This window comes from Scyliorhinus torazame, chromosome 5, assembly GCF_047496885.1.
Source record: "Scyliorhinus torazame isolate Kashiwa2021f chromosome 5, sScyTor2.1, whole genome shotgun sequence".
NCBI lineage: Eukaryota > Metazoa > Chordata > Chondrichthyes > Carcharhiniformes > Scyliorhinidae > Scyliorhinus > Scyliorhinus torazame.
This window is the reverse complement of record NC_092711.1, coordinates 270,954,357-270,979,302: the sequence shown is the minus strand read 5'-3', so window position 1 is coordinate 270,979,302 and position 24,946 is coordinate 270,954,357. Positions and strand designations below refer to the sequence as shown.

At 45.6% G+C, this 24,946-nt stretch overlaps 1 protein-coding gene across 2 annotated transcripts in view; it reads left to right on the top strand.

Annotated features, from left to right (window-relative positions):
* The window catches only part of prss23 (serine protease 23), a 45,187-nt gene extending 20,901 nt beyond the window's left edge, over nt 1–24,286 (top strand). For both annotated transcript variants that reach the window (XM_072505534.1, XM_072505533.1), the window contains one exon: nt 20,691–24,286. In XM_072505534.1, the coding sequence (XP_072361635.1) occupies nt 20,707–21,813 (1,107 nt within the window). In that variant the 5' untranslated portion in view covers nt 20,691–20,706 and the 3' untranslated portion in view covers nt 21,814–24,286. The remainder of the gene's footprint in view (nt 1–20,690) is intronic.
* The last annotated feature ends 660 nt before the right edge of the window (nt 24,287–24,946 follow it).

The window sequence follows — 24,946 nt, the reverse complement described above, 5'->3', positions numbered from 1 at the left end:
AATTCTGGTTTATATTAGTGTTTCAGTCAGATGGAAATGAAAAAAACATTGATGTTTCCAGGACAGTCTGAGGTTTGACACCCTGAATGATGAGTTGGTTAATCTCAACCGGAATAATAGTGAAAAAGTTGTGATAATGCCACTGAAATATAAGACACGGGGAGAGGGGGCCGGGTGGCAAAGCAAGCAGATATACCATTCTCTAGTAACCCCTGCTGAAAAAAGTGTGCAATTGTGTGCTGTTAAGCAGAAGAAATAATCTTGCGTCATTTTGATGCCTCCCGCGGCTAATTAGAGGAGGTCTTGTAGTACAATGAGTAGCGTCCCTGCCTCTGAGCCAGATGGTTCAAGACCCACCGCAGGATGTGATGGCCAAGGAAGGTACGTTCATGATGTGGTCAAACAGGTTGTGTGTCAACCTAAAAATTCCTTCCAACACGCCAATAGCTGGTGGTAAGAGCGGGAGAGAGGCCTGGTCAGCCATGCTTGATATGGAGTGGTGCCCCTCAAGTTACAAGCCCCTGGCAACAGGCTAGTGACCTGTTTTGGGAATTATTAGCTATGGTAACAGACAAAAAAGTCTGCCTTAGGGCACCACCGGGAAGAGAATTGGAATCAGACAGCTAAATAGTCAGTCTGGGATTATGCATGATCAATGGTCACATGGGCAAGGTGCCCCTGGAACTCTACCCCACTGTCAACTCAAGAGGGAGTAAAGTGACTATTAAAATAAATGGGTGCAGCTCTTCCATTTTGGAGAAAGGGAAGGGTGAAAATTTGAGACCAATCTATCTGTTAACAACACTATTCTAGAAGACTGTAAGCGTAAGCCCAAGTAATACAGACATGTTACACACACTCTCCTACACATACATACACACCCACCCATATGCGCATAGTGTCCATTAGTCATTAAGTACAATGCAAGTGGAACTTTCTCTGGAAAATACTTAATCATTTTGGAAACCTGTGGCCTTCAAAACCTTTCAATGTTCAAGCCACAGATATGCCACAGAATGTGCCCGCATATTAATGGAGTCCAGACACATCAGGATAAGAGTAGAGCCCTATTTTGGAGGATTTCTAATGTACAAATTATACATCAACAGTAAGTATCTGTGGATGGTGTCAGAAATCATAATTATGTTATTAAGCAGCCAAATGCACAAAGGGTTAATGATTAAACCTGTTGCATGCTGCTACAGCAGTACACTAGAAGAGGTTAATGGGATTGAGTGCAAATACTCTAAATCTTGACAGCATTTGAGGGAATAAATAGTAAAAGGTTATTTCCACTGATCAGTAAATTGGTAATGAGGCACAATAAACTGAAGATTGGTTCAGAAATGTAATATGGAGATTGGAAAATATTTCTCATCAAATGGTTGTTTGGGTATGGAATGCATTATTACAATTAATTCCCATCAGTTTGGAAGGAATTGTAAGAGTTATATCAAAGGGTATGGGGAAAGAATGGGAATTTGGAATTCGAATAGAAATCACTGGAGGAGGAGGCCACACTGACACAAGCACAATGGATCAAATAGCTTCACTTTGTATGGTTTTATCAAAAGCCGGCCATTTTAAGATTAGTTCCACGAGTTGCCGGTGGAGACTGGTGATACACAGTGCCCTGTTAGTGATAGAACAATGCAACTTTGTTACTCAACTCAGCTAACCTGCTGCAGGGAAAGACCAACTACAGGCTGGGTTGTCCCTCCAGCATCAAAATGAGGAGGGAAACGTATATATATTCGAGAGGTAATAAAAGTCCTGTTGGAGATTGTCAGCTTTGTTACCAATGAACCACAGGTAGATTTAAGCCTCAAGGAAAAATAAAGGAATCCACAAATAATCAACAGCGATCAATGGGCCTGAGTTTCCACTGCTGGGACCGTCCACTCCTGCCTAGTCAATTGACTTTTGGTTGGGCTGCCAAATCTCCAGCAGCAGGTCCCGCCACCACAGGGCTGTAAAATCCCAGCCAATGTTTCCAGCTGACTGAAATGGTGGTTTTAGGAGATTAATTCAGTGGAATTTTTCTAGATCATAAAGGTTCATGAAAAGCATACATTTGTGTAATGTAATCATCACCGTGTGGCAAATCAGTAATTAATGTCACCTGCTCAGCAGGACAACCATTGCGCAGGCCACCGGGCTTCTGAAAATGCCTGTCAAGTGCCACACCCTTCGGTATCCTCCTGCAAGGGTCTCGCTCATTGTGATGGCCTGTTGACACCATCTCCCATGGTCCTCCAGAGAGATGTGGACCTTGAGAATGGTGAAGCCCTGGAAGGATACAGCTCATCAGGGGGAAAGAAGGAGCAGAAAGTGGAGGGAGATGTTGCTTTATAGAAAGGTAGCTCTGCTGCATGGCCAGCCTTGGCTTGGGGCTTAAAAGGCGAGTGAGGATGCCACCAATGTCCTGATTTAGGAATGTTACAACAGAATCCTGTCCCAGATTGAGGTGCATGGTGTGGAAGGGAGACTGAGCTAACACTTGCATGGAAGTCACAGCCTAGAACATCTATCACTTACACTTGCCAATCAAGAAAGTACATCTGTGCAGATACTTTACCCTTACCGTGAAGATGCTGATCTCTCTTTCACCATCTCATATTTCCTTTACTGTCACAGCAGCGATATGGGCCTTAATGCATCATCATTTATACATTGCAAAGAGAGGCAAACAGTAGACAGAGATGGTAAAGAGACACTCCAAGGATCCACTCAATACTCAGAGTGACATGGTGGACTCTGCGCTCAGCCACTCTATAGAGTTCTTCCCTTGTGGCCTTGGAAGAGCTGGAGGCTGCCTGCTCCATTGTCTTGTTTGTACCCGAGGTCCCTGTGGTGGTTGTCTTCATCATGGAGCAACCTGTGGGACTATCCCCAGAGGCTGCTGAATCTGCATTATTGCTGGCTTAGCCTCCATCACTTGGCCCTGCTGCACATGTGGTCCTTCGGTCAGAGGAGCCAAGAAGGCAGAGGATGATCAGGGTGCCCCATAAGAGGTTGCATCCTCATCATTCCCATGACATGCTTAGCCCTCGCCAGGTGCTCTGGATGCCTGGCGGGGGACCCCTGCTGGGGGCAAGGATCTCCATCAACAGTATCACGCACCAGTAATGTTACACAGAATTCCATGCAACCTGTGGATGTCAGTTCCTGCATGCACCATGTGGCTCTCCAGTAACTTGGTTACTATGCCAATGTCGGAGCTCATTCACCCATCGTCCCGAGCTATTGTGGTTCACCAACTGGATGGAGGACTCAGTCCTTTGCCCAAGACCCTGAACTGTCTCAGGGAACTCCAACATATAGGAACACATCTCTGTTGCTCTTCAAGGTAGTGACTACATTCCAGTGACTCTGAGGGCCTGTGGCCAGCTGAGCTGGGCTTTGTCTATCCTCCTTGCTTTGAGGAGAACTGACCACAGCTTCCTCTTCCTCTGCCATCTTCTCCTGCACACATATACCATGATCACCACCTTGTGCCCCCCTAGGTACACACATACACGAGGATACACCGAGGTGGGAGGAAATGTGATGGTAGATGTTTCTTCTTCTTTTCCTCCATGCTGATCTGGGCCCACAGACGGAGAGGGTGGACATCTGCACCTGTGGGAGATGCAAGAAGAGATGCTGAGAGCTGGCCTGGGAGAGTAGAAACAGCTGCAGTGCTGAGGCTACCTAGTGTTATTCCACATGACACATGCTATTGAATGGGGTTGGAGTGCAGTGAAGAGAGACTGCACGTGAGTGATGTACAGAGGGATCTAGGTGTTCTAGTGCATGAATCACAAAAAGATAGCATGCAAGTCCAACAAGTAGATAAAAAGGCAAACAGCATTTTGTCCTGTATTGCAAAGGGGTTGGAGTTTCAAAATAAGGAGATTTTATTGCAATTGTACAGCGGCCTCACCTGAAATACTGCATACAATTTGGTCCCATTACCTAAAAAAGGATCCAGTAACATTGGAGGCAGTCCATAGGAGATTCACCAAGCTAATTCCTGGGATGTCCTATCAAGAGAGACGAAATAGTCTGGGTCTGTGTTCCTTGGAGTTTAAAAAAGTGAGGGCTATGGGAAATGGCACGCAAAAGAAGTTGAGGCTGGCATAAATCAGCCATGATCATATTAAATGGTGGGGTAGGCTTGAGGGGACTGGTAGCCTATCCTGCTTCTATTTCTTGTGTTCTTTTGTGGGAAAACATAGGCACAGAAATTCTGTTCCTGGGGGGGGGGGGGGGGGGGGGTTTAATGCCCTCGAGGTATCCCAGAAGGTATGCTGACCGACCTTCTGGAAGGACTGCATGGGAATTTCCCAGGATGCTAAATGTACGATGGGCAATTACCTGGCACTGGGAACCATCCAATATCCCAATTTAAATTGGAGACTTTGGATGGTTAAAACTCTCTTTGCAGAATAGTTGTCCAGGAAAAGGTAGAAGGATTAAAACAACTTCTAACACTAGTGTATCTATGGCACTGGATACCCCCAACCACCCCCTTGACCACACTGCCTTGACCCCCAATACGCTAAACATCCCACACCATGACTATTCCCTACCCTCCAGCCTTCGACTGCCCCATCGCCCATCCACCTTCTCAACTCCACCCGCCTCAGCCCCTCCAACCAACCTCCATACCATTGCCCCAATTAGCCGATTAAACCTTTTTCCTGACTACCGAACTCTGACACCTTCCTCTCCCTCACCCCTCATCCTTAGACATTACCTTCTCTCGGGCTTCTCAAAGTGGCCAGGACCTTTAAACTTGTCCGGTGAACAGCATTTAGTGCTGTAACAAGGGAGTTGTTTCCTTTCCCCTGACACTGCCGTCCTGTGCTGGAAGGACTCTGCACTGCGCCAGGGACCCGGGTTCAATTCTTGGCTTTGGTCACTGTCTGTGCGGAGTCTGTACGTTTTCCCGGTGTCTGCTTGGGTTTCCTTCGGGTGCTCCGGTTTCCTCCCACAAGTCCCGAAAGACGGTGAATTGGACATTCTGAATTCTCCCCGTGTACCCGAACAGGCGCCGGGGTGTGGCGACTAGGAGATTTGCACAGTAACTTCATTGCAGTGTTAACGTAAGCCTACTTGTGACAATAAAGATTATTATTACCTGCTGCTCGCATAGGGGAATGCACATGGGTGGATGTTCGAGCTCCTGAGGGGGCTGTGGGCCAGGGCATTGCTAGGGCTCATCAGTCACTTTTATGTTCCCTTCCTTTCAGTTATTGAATTGAGGGAATCATGAAGCCAGTTGAGCTGGCAGTGCTCTTGATAGCTGTGTAGTAGCAGCAACATCAGCGTGTGCAGAGGAGGGGTTGTCTGGGACCGCTGATCTTCCAGGAGCAGGGCCATAAATGGCAGAGCTTCGGAGGAGGCACTACCAGCGATGGGTGTACAGCCAGAGAACTTCTTACCTGCCAGATATCAGCGGTCCAGTGCCAGAGAAGCTTGTGTCTGCCCAGGGGGACGGTGGACCACCGTGCCAGGTGATACAAGTGTTGGCACCTCAAGGACTGGGAGGCCACCCATTGCTTGTGACCCTAAAAGTTACTGCCACTCTGGACTTTCAGGTCAGCGACTCCTTTCGGGGCTGCACGGGGACGATGTGGCAGAATTACCCTGGCTACACGAAGGACATTCATTTTCTGTTGCTGCTGGAGAGGGGTTTAAATAGCGCGTCCCACTGATTGCAAAGATTGTAGCGAGGCGAGTGAATCAGAGGCAGACCACCATGGACACGGCCTGAAACTGATGAAACAAAATTCCTTAAAGAGGCTGAATGTACAACAGGCTTTTTCACTACCGGGATTCTATCCATTTTCTCGCTGAAACCAACACTTTGAAAAAATATCAGAAAATTCTGCCCAATGAATGCAAAAGGCAGAACAAATCTGCCGCATCTATTAACGCTGTCTTGTGATGGTTTAATTAAACAACATTTTACAAGAAAAATGTTAAACTTAAGGGCCCATTATTTTCGATTAAGAGTCAAGTTACTGCAGACAAAGAGCCCACAGGGGCATACTTACAAGATGAACTGATACAGTTAGGACTTTGAAAATAGATCTCACAGCAACCTAAAAAGCGAGTACTCTTGAAATGAATTGTTGTTTGTCAAAATTTAAGAATTCACTTTCAGGCCTTTGGCAACTCTGTGCTTAATTCTCAGTTTTCATGCAGCATGCATGTGTAGGCGTACGTTTTTGAAGAGCTGCTCAACATGAGGGTCACTTTTCTTTTCTTTTGACTGCTGGCAGTACCCCAAAAATCTGTGATCTCACTCCATTACAGTAACAATGGCAGAGCAGAATGTTCATCGTGGCTCTGTGACTCAACTGGCATTCATAGGGTCAAAGACATTTTCATGGGATGTGGGTTCCACTCCCAGCGCCAATGCAAATCAGGTGATTCATCTCCAACAGGAGAACATAGGGCGGGGTTCTCCATTGCCCGGTGCCAAAATCGGGAACGGCGATCGTCCGGAGAATAGCTTCTGATGGCGAAATCATGGCAGGCACCGTTTGGCGTCGAATCCCGAAGCTTCACCACCTCCAAATCAATTTCATTGTGACACGCACCGCACGTGGTTGCAACCGCGTTCGCTGCTCATTAGCGGGCCCACCCGTGATGGGCCACCTCCCATGGGCCGAGATCCCGACAGCGCGGCCGTGTGTGGTCTCAACAATCGTGAGTCAGGCATGATGGCTGCGGAGAGAAAGGGCAAATGTCCAGCACCGCCATACTTTGCTGACAGTCATGCCGCTGGCCAGGTGACTTCTGACAGGGCTGGGGAGAGTAGTGAGGGGTGGCCGGGAGGTGGGGTTGGGGTGGATAGGTATGCGGTCCAGCACAACCAGCGCCATGTTTTCGGGCGAGATTGGTGCGCGTGTGGGGGGTGTAAGTGTACACAAGGCTGTAGCTTGCAGCCCTGCACGTGCCCAGCATGGACCTGGCGATTTTCCCATCGTTTTTTCCGTGTTCCGCGGGTGTTTCACGCCATGCTGGTGTTAGCATGGTAGCGGTAGCGGAATTGTTGCGGGTATGGTGCCAATTTTTCCGTCGTGGAACTCCATGGATCATCCATTGGCGTCAGCAGTTAGCCACAGGAACAGAGAAACCAGCCCACAGTCTTCCAAACGGAGAGTCCAGCCTTAAATTATTTGCACTGATGCTACAGAATGAATTTCAAAGCTAGTGTCAATTATTTTTTACAATAGGGGGGCTAGTGAGGGGAGACACAGGTGGGTATACAATTTTTCAAATATGTGAGGTGGAATTCTCCCGTCTGGAGCTACGTCCCCTGGTGGAGACCGGGGTGTGGAGTGTTTCCTACTGTGAAGACAAACAGGAAAACATGCAATGTCTTCTGACCCTATTAATTATGCAATCCTGTGTTTTGCACCATAGTCCGTGGTGGGGCAGGCCTGGTGGCGCGTAGTCCTCACTGACCCACTATTGGGGCAGCACGGTAACACAGCTTCACAGCAAAGGGTCCCAGGTTCGATTTCTGGTTTGGGTCACTGTCTGTTTGGCGGCTGCACATTCTCCCCGTGTCTGCATGGGTTTCCTCCGGGTGCTCGGTTTCCTCCTCCAAGACCCGAAAGATGTGCTGTGAGGTAATTTGAACATTCTGAATTCTCCCTCTGTGTACCCGAACAGGCGCCGGAGTGTGGCGTCTAGGGGCTTTTCACAGTAACTTAATTGCAGTGTTAATGTAAGTCTGCTTGTGACAATAAAGATTATTGGAGAAAGAAGATGGATCACCTGAAAAAGATAGATCACTGGGAACACTCAGACACCGGGAGAAAGAAGATGGATCTCCAGAAACATTCCATGGCTAGAAGGTGCACCTCCTCCAGGACACCGAAACTGGAAGATCCTCCCGTAGATACCCCCACCCACTGCTTGTGTTTCGGGATTGCCGGCAGCCTCCATTCCCAATTCTGGAGGCAGCCCCAGGCATTGTTGAAGTCAGTCCCGGCATCTGCACACCACATGGCTCCAGGTGTGTTTTCCCTCTGGCATTGCAGAGAATCAAGTGTGGGTGTTTCCACAAACAGCAAGGTTATTGGATCATGTGATCTATTTTTCATGATGTTGATTGGGGAATAAATATTGACCAGGGTGGTCTTCCTCAAATTAATGCCTCGGTTTGCCGTCTCATTCAAAAGAGGACACCTCTAGCAGTGTTCCCTCAGTAGGGCATTGGAGCATCAGCCTTGGTTTTTGTGCTAAGAAGAGAAAACACGTTTCATAAATCCAGTATTCCTACATCGAATTGGAACATTAGGCCCCAGGATTGAATGTATCTTCGCACATATTTCTCCATTATGGTATCTGTGGGTCAGTCGGTACTCCCTTTTAACATGTCCTTCGGTGCTGATTTGCTTATTATTGGCCTTGAGCCCCCTGTATAAAATTAGATTTTTATTTGCCAGATTTCTGTAAGAAGGGGAGAAAAACATAACCACAGCAACTTGTCCCTCACATGGCTGCACTCATAATTTATCAGACGTCTTCATTCAGCCTCTGCAAAGCCATCCATGGAGGATAGATGAGCGACCTCCAATCCATTCTTCTACATTCTGGAGCTCAAAAGGAGCATTCCTTTCACCTTCATAACATGTGGAGAGAGTTAGTGTGAAAATTGAAGAATGGAAACTAAAAAGAGTATCGGCTGGATTCTCCGCTGTTGGGATTCTCCGTTGCGCCGGCAGCCTGGGTATTTCCCGACGGCGTGGGGCTGCCCACAAAGGGAAACCCCATTGGCCAGCTGGTGAGACGGAGAATCCCACTCAATATTTCCCTTGCGTTTAGCGACTGATAGATCTACCATGCGGATTCAGCTGCACTTTGTGAATCACAAATTTCAGTAGAAATTTAAGTTAAAACTTGTCAGGTGCAAATAAGAATAATTTAATTTGTCTTCTATTGATTACAATTGAGAGTCATTTAAAAGGCAATTTGTAGACAATTGAAACTTTCAAAGAATTACAAAATGATTTTCTTGCTTAGGCAAACAGCTCGCAATAACTTCAAAAGTCAAGTCAGAAAGTGAAATATTAAAGACAGTGAATAGTTAAGTCAAAGTATAGATTGATTCCGGAAAGAGAGAGAGAGAGCGAGAGAGAGCGAGAATGATCCAGATAAAAATGGCCGAACGAAACTTCAGTTATACTGTATCATATCTGTCTTCAGTCATCTAATTACATCCCGATGAAATAGGATTACATCAAATGAGTTTGATTTGAGGGTTAGTTGTCACTCATTTATAGGCAACATTAACCTAAAATGTATTCTTGTCTGAGCTAGGAATGTGATTCGGCTTTCTTATCATATGCTTGCCTTGTCCTTGGCTTATTTTATCTTGCAAATATATTTTGCTGGCTGCATAGGAATTTCTGTTTGCTGCTCTGTTCTTGAAATGCTGAATGTGTGTTTTTTTAAATGACCTGAGATTATGAGTGTTTCAATAGACCAGGGGCACAATACTAAATAGCTATCGTTCGAACTATCACTTTTACCTATTAGATGTATAAGGAAACAGCGAGCTTCTACAGTGACTGGATGTCACAAGTCAGTAAGATAAATGTCATCATTAGCTCTGGGACACTGGTCCAATTTTAGCCTAGATTGAGAAGACGAAAGGGTTCCCTATACTTGTTTCTGGTCACTCAGAGACCCAAGCAAAACGAGTTTGAGTAATGTGAAACCAGTTCCGTGTAGGCAGAGACCAGAGGAGACCTTTGGCTGTAATTCTAAACCAACTGGCATTAATTTATCTGTTTCACTCCAAGAGGTTACACAAGATGACTGAAGTGGAAAACAGATAAATCACCGAAATTAAGTGTGGGTAACTCTTCCTGGATTAAAACCAAACTGATATTTTTGATCAGTTATGAGAGATTAACTAATTGGAAAATAGGGTTACACCAAATTTCCATCTATTTGCTGCCAGTCCAATTTCCTGATGTGGTTTTGTGAAGCCATTAGAAATACTGGCATGCTTTTGGTTAATTAGAAAAATACATTATACAGAGGACAGTGCAATATTCCTCATGTTTGTGTCTGTTAGATGATTTCATCTGCCCACCCTGAAAACAGATGTCCAGGGCTGCTGGGTGTGTGGCTTCTAGAAGTGCATTTAAACAGCTCAATTGTGGCAACAATTAGACTCCAAGGTTAACCACGCCAAATATGAGCTCGCCCTTTAAGGGGGTGGGGGACTCTGTACCATGTGTCATTAGCTTTGTATAAAGTCGGACGGTTTTGGTACCGATGGGAAGAAACCCAGCAGGGATCTTCCATGTAGTGTATAGAATTGTTTATCGGAAGGCGGCACGTGGTGCAGCGGTTAGCACGGAGACTGCGGCGCTGAGGACCTGGGTTCGAATCCTGGCCCTGGGTCACTGTCCGTGTAGAGTTTGCACATTCTCCCCATGTCTGCGTGGGTTTCACCCCCACAACCCAAAGATGTGCAGGTTAGGTGAATTGGCTATGCTAAATTGTCCCTTAATTGGAAAAGAAAATAATTGGGTACTCTAAATATATTTTTAAAAATAATAATTGTTTATCAAAGTAAAACATTTTCCTTTAACAACTTGGTGTGGACTCTTTCCGGCCTTATAAAACTGGTGATGAGGGTGAAATTGGTCTGTTGTCAGCGCTGCTACACTGTCAGTTAAGCCACCTCTGTGATCCCACTGGATACAGATTGGACCTTTTCTTGTTTAAAGCATGCCCTTGTTCGTAAAATTAGGGGCATTTGATGCCAGTTTGGAAGATTGGACTCAGTATGTGGAGAGAATGAGCTACTTTTTCCAAGCCGATAGTATTATGGGGAATGAATGGCAGACAGCTATTTTGATAACTGCATGTGGTGTCCATACCTATGGTCTGATACGCAGCTTCACATTTTCGGCGGCTCCTGACACTCATACTTTCGAACACCTAGGAACACGGGTGGGGCAACATTTCAATCTGATGCCGTCCGTAATTGTGCGGCGTTATCGCCTTAATACAGCGGAAAGGACTCCGGGTGAGTGTGTCATTGGGTTTTTGTCACGATTAAGAAAGATAGCCACGTTCTGTGAGTATCGCACCTCCCTGTCTGAAATGCTGCGCAACCATTTGGTATGCGGTATCAATAATGTGGCTACCAGAAAAAATTGCTGGGCGAACCATCCTCAAACCTGCAGCAAGCAGTGCAGATCTCACTGTCCCACGAAAACATTGAGCGCGGGGTACAGGAAATCCAGGAATGAAAGTTAATGCCTTAGGGCGTGCTGCCTCCCAGCAGAAAGCCCCTCCCAGTACTGGTACCACACCCTGGACAGAGCGCTGTACAGGCCTGACCCGCTGGCTGAAAAACCAGTCGTCCCAAAGGGGTACCTCCCCAGGCTCTGCAGAGGGTGAAATAAGACTGTTGCAGAGCATGTGGCCGTGGGACCCGATGGGAACGCAGACCACTGGTCAGCCAGAGATCCGGCTGCCCCAGTAGAGGAAGACGTTCACCTTGGGCCCGCACCTTCCAGCTGGATGAACCAGAGGGCGACGACTGCATGCAGTTATGTGGCAGCATCACGGGTTGCCCCCATAAAAGTCATGGTGCAGGCGAATGGGCATCTATTAGATGTGGAGCTGGATATTGGAGCTTCAGTTTCCATTGTGGGACAGCACACTTTCAACCATATAAAGAAGGGATGCAGAAATTGGATCGAAGGGACACTAATGCTCGATTTAGGCACTTATACCGTCAAGCCGTTGGACATTGCAGGAACCACCAGGATCCAGATGGCTTATGGACACCAGGCAGTGTGCCTCCTGTTGATCGTGGTTAAGGGGCATGGCCCCAGCTGGTTAGGCCGTGACTGGTTGAGTCGCCTACATCTCATTTGGCCGCACGTCTTCCAGATGGAATTCAGGGGCCTGTGCGAGGCACTGGGGAAGTACCCTCTGGATTTTCAGCCCAGATTGGGAAAAATAAAGGGAGCCATAGCCAAAATCTATGTTGACTTGGGTCCCCTGCTGTGATATTTCAGTGCCCATCCGGTCCCTTGTGCTGCTGCGAAGGTGGAGACCAAGCTCAGCCAACTTGAAGGAACAAAGAAAAGTACAGCACAGAAACAGGCCCTTTGGCCCTCCAAGCCTGCGCCGACCAAGCTGCCAGTCTAAAGTAAAATCTTCTACACTTCCGAGGTCCGTATCCCTCTATTCATGTATTTGTCAAGATGCCCCTTAAACATCACTATCGTCCCTGCTTCCACCACCTCCTCCGGTAGCGAGTTCCAGGCACCCACTACCCTATGTGTAAAAAACTCGCCTCGTACATCTACTCTTAAGCCTTGCCCCTCGCACCTTAAACCTATGCCCCCTAGTAGTTGATCCCTCTACCCTGGGAAAAAGTCTGACTATCCACTGTCTATGCCCCTCATAATTTTGTAGACCTCAGGGTAGCATGGTGGCGCAGTGGGTTAGCCCTGCTGCCTCACGGCGCCGAGGTCCCAGGTTCGATCCCGGCTCTGGGTCACTGTCCGTGTGGAGATTGCACATTCTCCCAGTGTCTGTGTGGGTTTCGCCCCCACAACCCAAAAGATGTGCAGGGTAAGTGGAATGGCCACACTAAATGCCCCTTAATTGGAAAAAATGAATTGGGTACTCAAATAAAAAAATAAAAATAATTTTGTAGATCTCTATCAGGTCGCCCCTCAACCTCCTTTGTTCCAGTGAGAAAAAAACAAGTTTACTCAACCTCTCCTCATAGCTAATGCCCTCCATACCAGGCAACATCCTGGTAAATCTCCTTCTGCACCCTCTCTAAAGCCTCCACATCCTTCTGGTAGTGTGGCGACCAGAATTAAACACTATACTCCAAGTGTGGCCTAACTAAGGTTCTATGCAGCTGCAACAGGACTTGCCAATTTTTATACTCAATGCCCCGGCCAACAAAGGCAAGCATGCCGTATACCGTCTTGACTACCTTCTCCACCGGTGTTGCCCCTTTCAGTGACCTGTGGACCCGTACTCCTAGATCTCTTTGACTTTCAATACTCTTGAGGGTTCTACCATTCACTGTATATTCCCTACCTGCATTAGACCTTCCAAAATGCATTACCTCACATTTGTCCAGATTAAACTCCATCTGCCATCTCGCCGCACAGGTCTCCAAACGATCTAAATCCTGCTGTATCCTCCGACAGTCCTCATCGCTATCCGCAATTCCACCAACCTTTGTGTCGCCTGCAAACTTACTAATCAGACCAGTTACATTTTCCTCCAAATCATTTATATATACTACGAACAGCAAAGGTCCCAGCACAGATCCCCAGCACAGATCCCTGCGGAACACCACTAGTCACAGCCCTCCAATCAGAAAAGCACCCTTCCATTACTACTCTCTGCCTTCTATGACCTAGCCAATTCTGTATACATCTTGCCAGCTCACCTCTGGTCCAGTGTGACTTCACCTTTCGTACCAGTCTGCCATGAGGGACCTTGTCAAAGGCCTTACTGAAGTCCATATAGACAACATCCACTGCCCTACCTGCATCAATCATCTTTGTGACCTACTCGAAAAACTATCAAGTTAGTGAGACACGACCTCCCCTTCACAAAACCGTGCTGCCTCTCGCTAATACGACCACTTGCTTCCAAAAGGATTAAGGATAATCTGGTCCATGCATTTCGTGGATTGGGCAGCGCCAGTGATACCAGTGCTGAAGTTCGACAAACGGTTCAGTTATGTGGGGATTATAAGCTGACGGTGAATAAGGCTTCACAATTGGAACTCTACCCGATGCCCCGCATGCAAGATCTTTACGCTAAAATGGCTGGCAGACTCTTCTTTACTAATCTTGATAAAGGTCATGCGTATTTACAGCTCAAACTAGACTCAGCCTCTCGAAAATACATGATAAACACACATTGAAGCCTGTATGAATGCATCCGGCTACCCTTCAGCATGTCAGCGGCCTGTGCCATATTCCAGTGGGTTATGGAGAACGTTCCATGTGGATTACTGCAGGTAGCAGTATATTTAGATGATGTATTAGTCACCGGAGCTACCGAACAGGAGCACCTAGTCAACCTGATGGAAGCGTTGTGGCGTTTCCTGGAATCAGGCATCCGCCTACGGAGAGCTAAGCGTGTTGTTCACGCAAAGGAGGTGGTGAATCGGGGTTACTGTGTGAACCGTGGAGCTTACACCCAGTCACAGAAAATGCGCGCGCCATTCATCTGGCTCCTTCCCCTATAAACGTATCGGAACTTTGCTAATTTTTAGGGCTTGAGCTATTACGGAAAACTCATCCCGGGCACCGCTATGATGCTGGTCCCCCTGCATCTACTTTTAAAGAAAAAACAGGCGTGGGCATGGAGCGGGTGGAAGCTTTCCGACAGGTGAAGCAACAACTGTCGTCCTCTGGATTATTAGCGCACTATGATCCTGCCATGTCTTCCATCATCACATCGCCTTAAGGCATTGGGGCCATTCTGCCCCAGCGGATGACAGGTGGCAGGGATCGACCAATGGCTATCACCTCCCAGATGTTGGCCGTGGCTGAACGCAAGTACCCGTATATCGAAAAGCAAGGCCTGGCAGTGGTTTTCACGGTGAAGAAATTCCACCAATACATGTACGCCATCCATTTCACCACCATCAAGAACAACAAACTGCTATTCGGCTTTTTCAAGGAGGACAGGGCAATTCCACCCATCACTTATGCTTGGATCCAGTGGTGGCCCCTTTTGTTGGTTGCCTAAAAGTATTCGTTTAGACATCATCCAGGCATGCAAATTGGACATGTCAATGCGTTGCGCTGAGTGCCCTTGCCAACTAGCCCTCCATCTCCTTCCCCCAAGGCAGGCAAAGTTGTCGCCGTTCTGAACTTCATGGATCCATTGTCGGTAACTGCATCTAGCATCTGTGAGTGGACCCAAATGGATCCAGTTCTTTCAGAAGTTCGGCATATATTGTATGGCGGAGAGCACCAGCTTCCGGGTGAATTGCGATCTTCCTCATCAAAGCTGCCCGAGCTTAGTGTGGAGGACGGTGACCTGATATGGGGTACGCGTTTAATCGTCCTGGAAAAGGGCCAGGATTTAATCTTGAAAGACCTCCGGGACATTCGGGAGTGTCTAAATAAAAATGTTACCGTGTGTCTAAATAAAAATGTTACCGTGCAACTATGTTTGATGGTCACGTCTGGATGAAGTCATTGAATGTATGATGCAACAATGCAATGTCTGGCAGGAGCACCAGAAGCTCCCATCAGCCATACCCCTCCACCCTTGCGAATGGCCAGGACGGCCATGGGCATGGTTACATACTGGCTTCGCCGGCCCATTTCAGGGCTTAGTGTTTCTCCTGCTGATTAATGCATTCCAAATGGCTGGGGGTCCACAAGATGGCGGCAACAAGCTCCAGAGCAATAATCACAAAGCTGCATTTGTCCTTCAGTACGCATGGCACCCGAAGTGTATTACGGACAACGGCACGATACAGCACATCCGTATAGCCCCATGCCACCTGGCTTTGAATGGGCTGGTGTAACAGGTTGTGGAAACGGTCTTCAGGGTCGATGGACCATGTGTCATTAGCTCTTGTATAAAGTTGGTCAGTTTTGGTACCAACGGGAAGAGACCCAGCAGGGGCCTCCCGGGTAGTGTAAAGAATTGCTTATCAGAATAAAACATTGTTGCCTTTCACAACTCGGTGTGGAGTCGTTTCGACCTTACAAAAAGAGTAGGATTGATTCGCACCTTGAAGCCAACACCAAAATTCATGAGCTGGATTGTCAGAAAATGAGGCTATGTCCCCACGCCAGCTTAAAACCTCTGGGGCGGGATTCTCCACTCCCATGCCGAAGTGGCCGCGCCGTCGTGAACGCTGTCGAGGTTCACGACGGCGCGGAACGGCCCCGGTTCTGACCGATTCAGGCCCTAACAATGGGCCAGTATCGGGGCCGCGTCATCTACACGCGTCAGGCCTTGTGTCCCGCGTAAAAGGGGCGCCGCATAGATGACGCGGCCGGCGCCGCATAACGGGCGTCATCCACGCATGCGTGGTTGCCGTCATCTCTTAATCCGCCCCGCAAGAAGATAGGGGACGGACCTTGCAGGGCCGCGGAAGGAAGGAGGTCCTCCTTCAGAGAGGACGGCCCGACGATTGGTGGGCACCGATCGCAGGCCACCCCACATTCCAGGTAAAGCCCGGTGCAGGATCCCCCCTCGCCCCCCCACAGGCCGCCCCCCCCCCAGCGTTCACACACCGCCCACGACCTCAGCGACCAGGTGTGGACAGCGCCGGGGGAACCCGCCGTTTTGGCTTGGCCGCTCGGCCCATCCGGGCCTCCGAATAGTGGGGGTGCCGGAGAATCGCCATTTTCGGTGTCTCCGGCGGTTCTCCGGCCTGCAAACCTCGACCGGGCCGTTCCCGCCGCTTGGGAGAATCGCGGGAGGGCGTCGGACCGGCGTCCCCGGAAATTCTGGCGGCCCAGTCGATTCTCCCAACCGGCGTGGGAGTGGAGAATCGCGCCCCTGGCGTTTCACTCTCGACTTTCCTCAGAAAAACCTGCAGCTATTCTCCTATCTTGCAGGGGCTGGCAGGGTCCCGCAGGGGCTGGCAGGGTCCTGGAGTGCTTCTTGCAGCTTCAGCTGCGGATACGCATGGACACGGTGACGGCCTGCAGTAGCCGCGCCGTGCTCGATGGCGGACATTGACTGACATGGGTAATGTAGCCACCCCCCCCAACGAGATGGTGCCGCCCGCAGATCCAAGCCGCCCAATCGCTGCCCATGAGGTCTCCCCCAAAAAAAGCGTTTTTTGAGCAAATGACAAGTGGGAGAAGGACAAAAGGTCTGTAATAGGGTGAATGCGGTTGAAAGACAGAAGATTTACTCCTTCAGGACCGAAGGGAGTTGTGATTGGGCAAGAAAAGAAACAAAAGATGTGAGCGGAACAGGTGTGCTATTCATCCAGGTTCAGGACAAAACTGCTAATTATGTATCACCTGCCTGATGTCAGATCAGAAGGTCCAATTGGAAAGTCCACCACCACTCTAGGGAAAAATTCCATGCCATGTATCATACAACTTTCCAAGGAGGACAACGATCCCACCTTCCAAATGCAGATCCCCCCCCCCCCCCCCCAAGGCGAAAATTTGGTGAGGTCCGGGAGACATCCCACCCTTCTGGAGGTGCCTCCTAATTGGATAATCCAAGTCAGGGTATGTAGGGTTTCTCAGGATGATTTGAAAATATTCGACTACAATGTTTTCAAAAAATTGGATCCATAAACCATTCTTTTGAACTGCAAATACGATGAGTCACACCAACCTTAGCAAAATATTAAACAGAAAGGCAAGCATGAGCGCAATATTGGTCTATTAGGACAGATGAAATATTGCAGCTGCCAATGTTAGCAAGTACTTGGTAGCACTGCCTTTCATAAACTAGTTTTAAAACTGTTATGTAAAATCTTGTCCCCGTTCTAGGCTTTGCATTTGCTATTATTTTCATTATCGCCATTAGGAGGCGACGGGCAAAATAAATTCCCACGTAGCCACCATGGGATCCCATCACAATGTCCATTTGAGATGACAGTGTGCCAAAACAATAGTTTAATTTGGCACTTAAGCAGCAGCCTGTTGGCAAAAAGGATCAGTCTGAGTGAGAGAAATATGTTCCATTATTGCTTCATGGGAAAGAGCTGGATTTGTATTGTACAGTGTTGTGATCTCGCCCAGAGCTTTACTTCCATCTGCTGGAAACAAAGCACATTACAGCAACCAGATATCAAGGACAAGTCTCTTCAGACTGCAGAAATAGCATTGAAGGCTGACAGTATTCCCATGTTTCTGATTTAAAGGTTACTAACTCTTGCAGAATAAATTGGTTTGTGCCATCATTAAATGCCAAGGATTAAATTAATACATTCAATGTTCATTCTGTAATAGATGAGCAACAATAATTTCAAGCCACATGACAAATGCATTTTTTCCCCCACATTTCCATATGAATCAGTTTTCTTAATTTACCTGCTAGTATCATTACGGCATTGCAGCAGTCAGGGCCCACAAGACTAGTTTCACTGCCAACTTTAAAAACTAGGTTAAGAGGTTTTCAATTGTGTTCGCAATTAAAGAAAATCAGTGAAAACATTCAAGTTTAAAGAACAAAATAAACCCTGAGAAATCAGTGAACAAATGTTTTTGTTTTTACTTTCAACATCACTAAACCTGAAGAAAACCAATGCCATATAGTTACACTAAATCCATTAATAATTCATACACTATTTGTATTGATCATCATGGCAGTTTTTAATGTAATACATGTTCCAATGATCACAATATACTGTCAAACTATTTTAGCAGTAAAATATAGTAATAAAATTGTTAAAAGTAGCATATCTTGATCATTGGATGTAGTTGACATTTTTAAAAAGCTGAATGTTGAATACTTTATTCTAAAGTTTAACAGTGCCAAGAATTGTGGTTAATGGAATACTGACCTTTTTTTTTTTACCTAAAGGAATAGAATACAAGGGATAGAAGTCATGCTTCAACTTTACAAAGGCCTGGTTGGACATTACTTGGAGAACTGTGACTAGTTGGAGAACTGTGACTATGTTCTGGGCGCCACACCTTAGGAAGGATATATTTGCCTTGGAGGGAGCAGAGTGTAGATTTACCAGAATGATACCTGGATTCCAATGGTCAGGCTATAAGGAGGGTTAAACAAACTAGGTTATATTCCCTGGAATTTAGGGTGATTTGATCAAAGTTTTCAGGATGTAAAGGGGACTAGATAGGGTGGATTGGGAGAAACAATTTCTGTTAGTTGGGGTATTATGGTGACAGGTTTCTTTGGAAGGGACCTCTGACATGGTCTTTGTTGCAAGACAATTCCAAGAAAAATTCTGAGAACACCACCAGGAACTCTTTATTGCCAAACCATTTGGCAGGGTAAATCACTATGCTCAGTGGATAATGCTTCAAAAGGTTTGGATGCTCAAGAAACGTCACAATCCTGCAGTTGCTTCAAGATTAAATGACTGAAGCGGTGTTGAAGTATCTGCCATCAAAATCCAGACCAGGTCAAGCAAGGTTGTGCGATTGCCCCCATACTATTTACCATATACCCGAGGTGCTTATTCACCTCAAAATCAATTGTTCGTTGGTATCAATATTAAATATCTTCTAATCCCACTTGCCTCTGTCAAAACTAAACTCACCACCACAGACAACATGATTAGTTTGCAGAGGACAGCAGTGTCGTTGCCCACTCTGCACTGAATTTGCAAGCCACTCTCAATCTCTTCAATTCTGCATACAAGAAACTCTGCCTGCCCTTGAATGTTGCAAAATAAAACTCAAATCAACTCACAGCTGGCCAGCTAAGTATTCTACCTTGAATACATGTTGGAAAGACTCTGGAATTTGTTGCACAGTTAAGTCTCTCAGAAGGTGAGATCGCACATGGCATCAGCTGCCTTCTACAATGACAATAATGACTTCTGCAAATCAACAAAAGTCTGTGTACAGAGCAATCATAGTCATCACTCTTCTGTACTGAAGTGAGGCCTGGACTGTATATCAGTGACACACAAGAGCACGAGGGAGATTCCTTGCTGAATCCTCCAGATACAATGGGAGAACCGTCAAACAAACCCTACTGTCCTTCTTGAAGCCGGTTGCACAAGTATTCACCAACTGGACATGCCAAAAGGCATCTCCTCTGCCAGGTCCTGGTCTCTCAACTCTCAAATAGCTAATGTTCTAAGGGAGGACAAAAAAATGCTTCCAAGACTTTCTGAAGCCCTCCATTGACATTAATCATTTGTAGAAAGATCTCAATCATTCCGAAAGGTGACAATTTGCCCATCAAGCCACATCACGCGTTTGAGTCATAGCATCTTAATGATGAGGCAGAGTGACAGCAGAGAGGAAAGCAAATCTTGTTTTCTGGATCCCTCTACCTCGTGGCATATCCAGCCTTTTGTTCCCAAAGATCGGACCTGTTCAGTCACATGGAGATGTGACCCTGAGTAGACATCATCCTCAAATCGATGGACAGCCAAAAGAACAAGTCAGAAAATTAGAGTCAGACCTCTTTGAAGTGAAATTAGGAAACACTTCTTCATGGAAAGGCTGGTAGAAGTTTGAAACTGCCTTCTTCAAATGGCAGTTGATCAATTGTTAATTTGAAACTGAAATGGATAGATTTTTGTTATGCAAAGATATTAAGGAGTATGGGGCAAAGGCTACTGTATGGAATTAGGTTAGAGACCAGCCATGATCTCAATTAATGGTGAAACATGCTCAAGGGGCTACATGGTTTGTTCCTATATAACTGATCAATTTTGTTAACATAACTGTAGTCATTGAAGCTCTCCAACCTGCATCATACGTGCAACCTTCAGACTCAATTTCTGAAGAGATCATTTTTGCTGATTCAAGCAAACAAAAAATGGAAACATTTGCAAATTTTAAGTCACTAAAAGCTCATTTTAAACGTCACTATTTCACCATTAATTGAGATCACTATTTATAAAGTTGATGTTTTATTTCCTATAAAATATTGGAGTTCAATGTTTTAAGAGATTCAAGCCAAGATGGTAAATTTTCATGTTCATAACAACAAGAAATCACATACTATTTTTCATTTTGTTTGGGCAGGTCTTCAATCTACACAATGAACCAGTTACAGGTCCTAGCCATTGTTCTGTATTTCACCAAATTAACTGCCACTGACCCCAATACAACCTGGCACAGACACAAGATCCCAACTTTTCTTCCCCAAGAAACACTGAAGTTGGACAAACCCCAATTCTCTGCAAAAGCCACGCTTGAACTGATGACCCACTGTAATGCAGAGTGCCTGTGGAAAGAAGCTCACCCTACCTTAGAAGATTTGAAGGAAAATCTCTCCTATGAAACACTTTACACCAATGGCACTCGAACCCTCACTGTGGTAGACATCACTGACTTTGACCCAAGTACCCACGTCTTGAATCAGCACACCCACGGAAGGTCACGGCGTAAACGGCAGATTTTTGGCATGGATGGCAGATTTGATATTAGTGGGAAAACATTCTTGCTCAACTTCCCTTTTTCAACAACAGTGAGAATATCCACTGGGTGCACAGGTGTCCTGGTGTCAGACAGGCATGTGTTGACAGCAGCGCATTGCATTCATGATGGGAATGATTATGTCAAGGGGGCAAAAAAGTTAAAGGTTGGGTTTTTAAAAGAGAATCCCAAAGCCCAGTTGACAAAACGTTCCAAAATTCCACCAAAATTATTGACAAGGTGGTTGCGTGTCAAACGTACGCAAGTGCCAAAGGGTTGGATACGATCTCAGAATGAACTTAGCATGGACTATGACTATGCTCTGCTGGAACTCAAGAGGCCTCATGACAGGCCGCACATGGAGATCACAGTCATGCCAACTACAGATCAAGTAGCTGGCAAGAGAATCCATTTCTCAGGATTTGACAGTGACAGGCCTGGACAGCTGGTGTATCGATTTTGCCCAATAATCAACGAGACACCCCATCTAATCTACCAGCACTGTGATGCCCAGCCAGGCTCCAGTGGTTCCGGTGTGTACGCCAAATTGTGGTTGCCAGAGAAACGGGATTGGGAAAGGAAGATTGTTGGTATATTTTCAGGACACCAGTGGGTGGACCTCAATGGGATGCAGCGAGATTACAATGTGGCTGTTCGCATCACACCACTGAAATACGCACAGATCTGTTACTGGATCAAAGGCACTTACAGCGATTGCCGTTCTGATTAAAGCAATCCGACAGCATCACAGAGGAAAGCAGAATAGTCCTGTCCATTTTAAACATTCAATACCAAATGCCTTAATTCCCTGCACAAACATTGAGGCCCTGCACAAGGGGACAGACAGTTGGAACCTTTCTAAAAGCATCATTCATCACAGAGGTCGAGGTTACTGATGAGAAGTTGGGGAACTTTAACCAAGACTTGGTATGTCCAGGATAAGGTTGTTTAGTGTAAAACTAAACCGGGTGCAGAGTTGGAGCAAGGGTGAAGTTCACAACTGGAATTCACACATTTTCCCAGCTGTTGATAAATTCATTAAAAATTGACATTAGAAATGTGTGAATTAAATGGATTTCATTTTTTTTTTTTTATAAATCAGACATTTGTTATTGTTCAATTTTTATTTAAATGTAATGATTCTGGAGTCACCAATCAAAAAGGATAGTCTGGTCAAAGCATCAAACTGATGGCAGCCCTACTCCAGGAAAACCTTCATGAAGTTGCCATTTCTTGCACCCCAGTGGTTCAGAAGCAGATGGGAGTCTGGTTACAAAGAATACTTCTCTCTCTAGTTTGCACAGATTTTGTAAAGTGAACTTCAATAAAACTGTAAAAAGGAAAAAAAAGAGATTGGAAAAACAGAAAATCCATTTAAAACACTGAAATGGACACAAGTTGTGATGTCACAAAGTAATTTTCAATACCATTTGCTAACCTTGCCATGTCTTTGCCCCTCAATTTTGTTTGAATAAAGTTTTTAACCATCCAGCTACAGCCCTGAGAGAGTTAACAAAGAAATCCACCTGTGAAAAGGTAAATTAATTTTACCACCTTTCACCGTAGAAACTTCACAATTTGGACATTGCTGCCATTCAACAATCATGGAAGTTTCTGGAAATGTCATTAATTTAAAGGGGTTTTTCTCGCTACAGTAAAATCTTTATTATCCGGCAAGGACAGGGAATGTGTGGTGCCAATTAATCAAATGCCAATTAACGAGGAATTTGGGGCAGCACGGTAGCACCGAGATCCCAGGTTCGATCCCGGCTCTGGGTCACTGTCCGTGTGGAGTTTGCACATTCTCCCCAACAACCCAAAGAGATGAGCGGCTAGGTGGATTGGCCACGCTAAATTGCCCCTTAATTTGAAAAAAAAAATGAATTGGGTACTCTAAATTTATATTTAAAAAAAGAGAATTAATGGGGAATTCCACTTACTAATAGAATACAACAATATTTGCAGCACAAAATATGCCAGTGCCCAGGAAGTGAAGAACACTTTTTTTTTTAAAACTTCTGTTTTAATTTGAAGATTATACAGGTATGGGTTCCCGATACTTTTGGAATGAGTTCTCAGAACTTTGGCCAGTCCATCATTCTGTACCACAGCAGAATTGGCGCTGTATTACCAGTTTGTATTGGACAGTCACAAATAATGAAAATGGTTGGAAGGGAGGATGGGTACATTTCTTGATCCCAGGGGATTAAAAGAAAAGCTAGAGTTAAAAATTAAAACAAACAAGTTTGTGCCAACCAATGCTACATTTCGATTAGTCAAATCAAAACGCATTCATTCTTGTTCTAATATATTTCACATCTCCATGACAGAACATTTGTTGCTGCTAATTTGTTTTCAGTATAGGAGGGCAGGACTGGCACACAATGTCCTCGAGTGGCTTGCTTGCAAACCAACACTTTCAAAAGGGTCATTTAAGATTTGGTACTTACAAGGTAAAGTATATATTTTTAAAGCACATTTCTTAAGAAGATAGGTTGTAACCAATTTATTTTGTTTTAGGTGTGGCACAAAAGAACTTTGAGCAACTTCTGTAGATAGGACACTGACCATTATGGTTCTGATAAATGGGGGTGGGGGGGGCTTATATTCCAAATGCCAGTTAAGATCACCTCCATGAACATACCCGTAACTGCCAAGGAAAATCTGGACTTTTGCTACCCTGGATACTTTCCACCACTTCGACCAACCACAATTCCATCTCCGACCCTCCATCACATGCACATACACACCACTTAAGGGGACACACCACTTAAGGGGACATGTTTTCCACCTCTCTTGTTACTTGATTTGCCTTGAACTTGTTAAATGATTTTGGCTTTGAGACTGAATGAAGCAGTTTAGAATAACTGCATCAAATAACAAGCAAGCAAAAAGTGCAAGATTTTTTTTTTTTTTTTTTAAACGGATGCCCAAAATGTACTATGGTGCATAGCAATTATGTTATGAGTTAATTATGTTTTCGGTGTAATTATTGTTTGTATAGTTTTAGATTTGTGAGTAACAGTCTCCTAGTTCATGACTGCTGTCTCAAAACTAAAAGACAAAGACAATAATGCCTCAAAGGTATTGCAATATGCATTATAAAAGTTCAGTTAAAATCAGACTGACTCCGATCCATTACATTTGGCTTTCCTTCAACTTTTTGCTATAAATGTTTCATTAAAATTATATGGCAATATATATTTTCTGAAGCTTACTTTCAAACTTCCTTTGCTGGAGAAATACGTGATTTTGAATGCAAATACTGTGGGCGGGATTCTCCGTCGACGGGATCTTCTGCTTCGCCAGCAGCACACGGATTTCCCGATGACATGGGTAGGCCACAATGGGAAACCCCATTAGCCGGCTGCCGGGAGGATCCCGCTGGTGGTGGGGGTGCACCGTGCCAGAAAATGGTCTGACGGGACGGAGTATCACGCAGTAATTTTACAGCTTTCACTAAAGATGTACATTTCAAAAAGATGATAACGGAAGCAGCTTCAGCCAAGTAAGACTGTAGCAAATTAATATACATTTTAGGCATGTAGGTAACACAAGAACAAGAATACCAACAAGAAATTCCACTGAAGATTGTACTCTTTATCCCAAGCATCCAGCCAAGTGTTGGACTGCTTCCAATGTCTTTCACTCTTAAATATTTGGAATAACCTGTAAAGAAACTCTTTCTACTTGTTCAACGTCCCACAGAAGTTTTGACTTTCACTCCTGCGAGCTTTGCTATTGTTGGTGGTAAAGTACCATCATAATATTTTCAAGTAGCATTTTGGATTTTTGTTCAATAAAACTTCTGATGGGGCAACACGGTGGTGCAGTGGGTTAGCCCTGCTGTCTCACGGCACCGA